This window comes from Helianthus annuus, chromosome 1, assembly GCF_002127325.2.
Source record: "Helianthus annuus cultivar XRQ/B chromosome 1, HanXRQr2.0-SUNRISE, whole genome shotgun sequence".
NCBI lineage: Eukaryota > Viridiplantae > Streptophyta > Magnoliopsida > Asterales > Asteraceae > Helianthus > Helianthus annuus.
The window spans coordinates 15,008,491-15,015,918 of NC_035433.2; the positions used below are offsets into that span (position 1 = coordinate 15,008,491).

Below are 7,428 nucleotides of genomic sequence, written 5' to 3' on the forward strand. Positions count from 1 at the left end.
TAGTTGATGCTACTGAACGGATTGCACAGATACGACAACACATGGCGGCAGCTCGTAGCCGTCAGAAAAGCACGCTGATAAACGCAGAAAACTGCTCGAGTTCCAGGTTGGGGATCGAGTGCTACTCAAAGTCTCACCCTGGAAGGGTGTAGTTCGTTTGGGTAAACGGGGCAAGCTCAATCCGCAGTACATTGGACCATTCGAGATCATTGAAAGAATAGGCAAAGTGGCCTACAAACTAAACCTACCAGCAGAACTCGGTGCAGTTCATTACGTTTTCCACGTGTCGAATCTGAAGAAGTGTCTGTCAGATGAGACCCTCATAGTTCCTTTGAAGGAACTCCCTATCGACGAACAGTTGCATTTCGTCGAGGAACCTGTTGAAATCACGGACCGGGATGTTAAGGTCCTCAAGAACACCAGAATACCTCTTGTAGGAGTTCGTTGGAACTCTCGTCGTGGCCCAGAGTATACCTGGGAACGAGAAGACCAAATGGAACTCAAATATATCAAATTCGAACTAGTTAGCGGAAGGATTGAGTTAATATCTAGGGTTTTTTCTGTTTTGTCGTCAAGCTAAGTTAGGGTTTCTCTTGTTTTACGTTCGGTTGGATCTTCTTGGTTTTTCGTTTTTTTGTGTGCATGGTTGAATCAATTGCTGTTTAAAGGAGAGAGTTGCTTATTGCTCAATGGATGATCGTTCGAAAACTGATGATGTTGCTAAGGGTGATCGAGGTAAGCCGTCGTCACTGTTTAAGGGTTTAACTAGTAGACTGGTGAATATAGATGGTAATCCGATGCTTCCTAGGAGAGGTACGGTGCAGAATGCTCAGTCTGATCCGAAGTTATTCAACGTCATTGACGAACTAACCAAAATCACCGTTCCTGTTCAATCGTCGGCTGCTGTTCAATCGTCGGTGGCTCAGGGTTCGAGGGATAATGTGGGTGCTTATGGATTTTAGGGATCACATACGGTTCAGGGTAGCAGCTCTAAACCTAGGTCTTATGCAGATTCGGTTGTAGCTAGCAACGTGCAGAAAGTGAATTTCCGATCTCTGTCTAGTTCGGTTGTGCAAGAAGGCTGTGACATTGTTCTTCCTAAGGAATCTGTCCGAACTGTGCAGGATAAACTGGCCAATACAATTTATGGTTATTTTTTGGGGGACCGAGTTGCATTCCCGGTTGTTGATTATTATGTGAAAGTTAATTGGAAAAAATATGGATTGCAAAAAACGATGATGAACGCCAACGGTTTTTTCTTCTTCAAGTTCAATGATGAAGTTGGGATGTTGAACGTCCTCAAAGATGGTCCGTGGATTATCAGGTCTCAACCGTTGTTTCTGAATAAATGGACTCCTACGACCAAATTGGAAAAGAAAGAAGTAAAGCAAGTGCAAATCTGGGTGAAAATTCATGAGGTCCCGATTGCGGCCTATACGGAAGATGGTCTTAGCCTGATAGCTACCACAATTGGGGAGCCGAAGATGCTGGATTCTTTTACCACGTCTATGTGTACGGATTCATGGGGCCGTAGTAGCTATGTTAGAGCTTTGGTGGAAATTTCGGCTGAAAAGGAGCTTCGTGAAGAGATCACAATGGCGATACCTGAACCTGATGGGGAGGGTTATATTAAAGAGACTATGTACGTGGAATATGAATGGAGCCCACATCGTTGTGCTACATGTTGCGTGTTTGGTCATTCAAACGAGATGTGTCCGAAAAAGCCAATTAAATCAAGTAATGCTAGACAAGAGGATCATAATCACAATATTCAAAGAAACAGGCAAGTGAAAAAGTTACCGAATGTGGATCAGGATGATTATACTTGTGACAACTCGAGTTTCCGAGATTCCACTTTCGCATTTATTGCACGTTAACTGTTTGTTTAGTTGCTTACTTACACAATTTGGTTGCTTTGTAACCGTATACGTTTTGATTTGACAAAGTGTATTGTGATTGTTGCATGGTTATGTGTTATTTTACGAATGATATGACAAATGCATGAACTTGGTGATGAAACTGTAAATTATATTGTGATGGGTGTGCTTTATGTAAAAGATGATACTTAGGGGTGAGTAGAGTAGTTAGTGAAATTCTTAGTCACTCTTAACCCTAACCTCCCTCACAAATCATCTCACAATCATCATACGTACTTTCACATCTCCCTCTACAATTCTCTCCTACAATCATCTTCTTCATCATTCTTGGTGGCACAAGCTCTTCATCACTTTTGATCTCCCTCTTCATCTAGAATCAATCTAAGGTAAACGTTTAATGATTTCTTGTTGTTAATCTTTGATTATGTGATTCATGCAAAACCCTAGTTCTACATATAATGGCTCTGTGTTTATTGGTCAATTCTGATTATTGAGAAATGGTTTATGATTAGTTGTGTAATCAAATGCTTGACAATGAGATGCTTGTAAGATAGAGATGTTTGATTTCTGATTAGATTACTGCATTTTGAATGTATGAAAACTAGGGTTCTTGATCGTAAAACGTAACTGTTCCATTGAACTTGAACATTCGCATGATTGATTGTATGATCCGAATTTTACAAGACATGTGGTCCGACCTTTGATTGATAATGGTCCGAATTTTATATGCTTGTAAAGGTCCGAATTTTTAAGCCTTGTAATGGTCCGAATTTTGAAGCCTTGTAATGGTCCGAACCTTGTGATATTGTGTGGTGTCCGAATTTTTGTAAGGGGAAGACATAGTCCGAGTTTTATGAGGTGAATATGGTCCGACTTTTGACTTTGAAATACATGCCCGAACTCTTAACAAGTATACATGTCCGAACTTTTAACAAGTGTACATGTCCGAACTTTTAACAAGTATACATGTCCGAACTTTTAACAAGTATACATGTCCGAACTTGTAACAAGAATACATGGTCCGAACTTTTAAGAGTTTTAAGGGGTAATGTTGGTCCGAGTTTTATGGGGGGGGGGGGTGTTCGGGTCCGAGCTTTTGATTGTGGTAGGGTCCGACTTTTAGTGATGAATAAGTGTCTGAGTTTGTTGATGCAATATGGTCCGGATTTCATGTATGAATAAGTGCCTGAGGTTACTGTAAACACCAGTATTAGACTTACTGTTAACACTAGGGATCTGAGTTTACTTATAATGCTAAGTTCAAAACCCTGTGTGAAGAATACCTGGCATGTTACTGTATGTTACTGCATGTTGTTGTATGTTACTGTATCTTGTATGTTACTGCATGTTACTGGATGATACTGTATGTATGAACAATCTATGTCATGTCATTCTGTACACGATTATCACACGGAACACAGTCGTTGGACATCAAGGAATTGTAAACCCTAATTGAACGTAAACGCTTACATTGAGTTTGTGTGCAATGTACCTTAGGTCGTGTGTAACGGACCTAACCATTAATTAACACTAGAAGCAATAACATACCGAGCAAACCAAGGTGAGTTCACACTCTTTACCAAGGCATGGGATTCCCGGGTATTGGCAATGGATTGAATGATGGGATTGAACAATTTCTCGTACTTACACTGTTACTAGACTATCTACCATGGTCCTCGGGTTAAGCAGGACACTTACGTAAAACCTACGTAAACAAGTATATGCTACTGTCTTCCGGAGTCAGGAAGGACACTTACGTAAAACCTACGTAAACTCACACATGCTACTATCTTCCGGAGTCAGGAAGGACACTTACGTAAAACCAACGTAAACCCCACGCGTACCACTGTCCTCGGGTAAAGAAGGACACTTACGTAAAACCTACGTAAAGCTTGTACGTACTACTGTTCTCGGGTTAAGAAGAACACTTATGGTTACAAATAGTCTAGTGTATATGCAAACATGGGAAGCCCCCACTAATGGAACATACTATCGGCCTAGTAGAGCCACATGTTACGAAACAAACTTACTATTACGAACTTACTTACTGTGAACTCGGTTAACTAGTTGTTGACTCTCTGTTACATGCCTTGCAGGTCGTTAGGTATACATGGAGCTTGCACTGGGAGGCGCGGTCGTTGTGGACCAGGATCGTGAATGCTTTAGTTAAACATTATGTCATTACATACTTTATTTATGTTGGGCTTTTACTCATATGCTTCCGCTAAACATTGATATTGCACTTATGTTTTCAAACACCTTTCATATTGGTTTGGTTGAATTACAAACACTTTTATTTATTACTTGTATGTTCAATATGATTGGTGGCTTGATCCTGGTCAGTCACGCTCAGAAGCGGTGATACTCCGCATGTGGATTTTGGGGGTGTGACAATACTGAAGTTCATGGTAAGAAAGCTGCTAGAAAGATTGGTATTCCGGTGAACAAACAAAAAAACAAATTTGAATATCGGCCAGTGGGTTCAAAATCTAAGCCGAATGAGGTTAATGGCTCAACTTCAAATGCTCTCAAGTCGAATAACCACTTTGACATTCTGAATAAAGTAGACTCGGAAGCGGGTACAAGCAAGAAGGTGACGGGTGGGGGCCTTGAGGAGACGGATGATGATGAGGTTGAAGACGTTTATAATGAAACGGATGAATTTATGGTGCAAGGTTCGCTGAATTTGAATAGTAAACAAGGGGCATGCACTCCTTCTCCGATAGTTACTGATGGTTAGTATTGCAGTTTGGAATATAAGGGGGTTGAATCGCCCGCTTAAACAAATGGAGGTTCGTCAGGCAGTAAAGGATTACAATTTGAGCTTGTGTGCAATTTTAGGGTCCCATGTTGATGTTGATAAACTGGGTAAAGTGTGTAGAGCTGTGTTTCGATCTTGGGATTGGACTTCGAATGGAGGTTGTTGTGACAAAGGTACAAGAATTATTATTGGGTGGAATCCGACTATTTTTGATGTGATGATATTGGCTCAATCTTCCCAGGTTATGCACCTCCAACTAATGTTTAAATTGGATAAAAGAATGGTTTTCTGTTCTATTGTGTATGCAGACAACTATTATGTTTCCCGTAGGGAGCTATGGCACCATCTTTCTATGCATAAAGTCCTTGTTGCGAAGAGGCCTTGGTTTATTATGGGTGATTTTAATTTTGCACTTAACATAGAAGACAAATCAATGGGTACTTCTTCTATATCTATTGGTATGAGGGAGTTTCAAGCGTGTGTGGATGAAATCGAAGTTTTTGATATTAATCGGATGGGTATTCATTTTACATGGAACCAAAAGCCTAAAAAAGGTGTTGGGCTTCTAAAGAAAATTGATCGGGTGATGGGAAATACTCCGTTTGTGGATGAATACCCGAACTCGGTTGCCATGTTCAAGCCTAATAGACTTTCGGATCATTGTCCTTGTATCCTATCTATCCCGGAAGCTATGAAGCTGAAACCGAGGTCTTTTAAGTTCGCTAATTTCTTGGTTTTTAAACCAGAATTTCTAGATATTGTTAAAAAGCATTGGGAAACTAACGTTGATGGGGTGCACCAATTTCGAGTTGTCAAGAAACTTCGCTTTCTTAAAAACCCGCTTCGTTCGTTGCTATTCAAACAAGGCAACCATCACAAGAAAGTTGAAAGACTTCGGATGAGGTTAGATGTCATTCAGAAAATATTGATCAGGACCCGCTAACTGTTGATCCCCGGGTTGAAGAATCGTCTACTAGTCGTAATCTTCAGGAGGCATTGCTGGATGAGGAGCGTTTTCTGAAACAAAAAGCTAAGGTTGATTGGTTGCGAGCGGGTGACATGAATACCGCGTTTTTTCATTCATCTTTGAAAGTCAAAAACCATTGTACCAGAATTGATGCTATAAATGATTCGGGAGGAACTCTTTATGAAGGTCATAGGGTTTATAAAGCTTTTGTTCAACATTATGAGAAGTTCTTTGGTAGTCAAGGAGATATTTCGCTTGAACCGGCTCCAGATTTATTTCCGAAAATATTATCTCAAAATGTTGCTACTCATATTATGACAGCCCTCACCAAACCAGGTATCCGTACGACTTAATTAATATTTAATTACTGCTTAATTACTGTGCTTGCTTGAAATTATGGATAAACTGCTACTTGAATACTGATACATGTACTTACTTGCATCACACTTTATTTGCTGTCACTCCATTATTTACATACAGAACTTTAGTGACAACCTTGATGCACCAAAGCACAGTAGCACAATGAACGGATAACCCATTAAACATGTTGGTATAGCCAGCATCAGGCAGACACTGCCTCTAAGGCCTGTATGAGCCAGGAAGAGATTACTACACTAGTAGGGAGTGTAGGGATAAGAGGGTTGTAGAACTGCGTCACTAGGTAATAATTACAGTGACCGAATGTGCCCAGAACGTACTCTAAGTACAAAATTCAGCACTTTAAATAAAAATTCAGCATTTAGCTAACTAATAAAGTGCCAAAACATGAGAAAAACATTACTAGAACTTTCCAAAGTGTCGGGAATAAATCGTGTCACTAAAAATAATGCTAACGACACTTTAAAGCTTTGTTAAGCACTTTAACGGATCCCTATCCAACCGAACAACCGGACTATACCCGGAACATAGAAATATTGCCATCAACATTGTTTTTCTTTTTCTGAGCCAGTTAGGGTCCCCGAATACCCTAACACCCGCTATAATGCATAACATACTAGTAAATGGTTTAACCTCCTAAATATCTAACTAATACTTACCTCTTAGTTGGAAACCAACCATAAGACTCCCCCCCCCCCAACCGAATTCGGTCACCATATGGTGACACATTGTCCTTGGTTGAATATTATAATCACAATGTTTAATACTTAGTTGACATAGTAACCATTGGTTAATCATGAAAGATTTCTCTATAAGTATCTAGCTTAACCCACCATAACCTTCATCACAACACACATCAAAGCCACACTACTCTCTCCTCTCTTGCTCACTTTCGGCCGACCACACAAGCACCACCACCGCCACTTTTCGATCTTGATCAAGCTATTCCAAGTATATACAAGGGTTAAGGATTGCGTATAAGGAAGCTCGGTGCACTCGGATTGCGAAGAACCTCGCTGCATTGCTTTTATCCACTCGTTTTCCGACTAGTTTCTTCCCTAGCCTCGAGCTAGTAGTAAGTGACTCTAAACGCCTTCTTGATCTATCCTAAAGTGGTTAAAAAGAACTTTGTCGGTTAAAAATCATGAACATGCAAGATGACATACTAAAAGTTTACTAAAATGTTAAACATGTTGGATAAAAGCATTAGAGTTGTGTAAAACTTGTAAGACTTGTTTTGTTGTGATTATTTAGTGTTGATCTATGTTAGTAGTAGCTCGGATCGTCATCTAACCCGGCTAAGTCATGTTCATTTAGCATGACCTAGAGTATGTTAAAATGTGAAAGTGGTTAGATGAAGAACACTAATACTATTAAACATGAACTTGTGTAAAAACAATATTTCTTATGAAATGGAGTTCTAAACTAGTAGATCTAAGGATCTA

General features: G+C 39.9%; 1 protein-coding gene across 1 annotated transcript; it reads left to right on the top strand.

Moving 5' to 3' along the window:
* Window positions 1–1,235: 1,235 nt before the first annotated feature.
* LOC110944968 lies at window positions 1,236–5,581 on the top strand. The gene is made up of 4 exons (XM_022186626.1): window positions 1,236–1,827; window positions 4,280–4,612; window positions 4,719–4,811; window positions 4,947–5,581. The coding sequence occupies exons 1-4, from the start codon at window positions 1,236–1,238 to the stop codon at window positions 5,579–5,581; spliced, it is 1,653 nt and encodes a 550-aa protein (XP_022042318.1).
* Window positions 5,582–7,428: the final 1,847 nt, after the last annotated feature.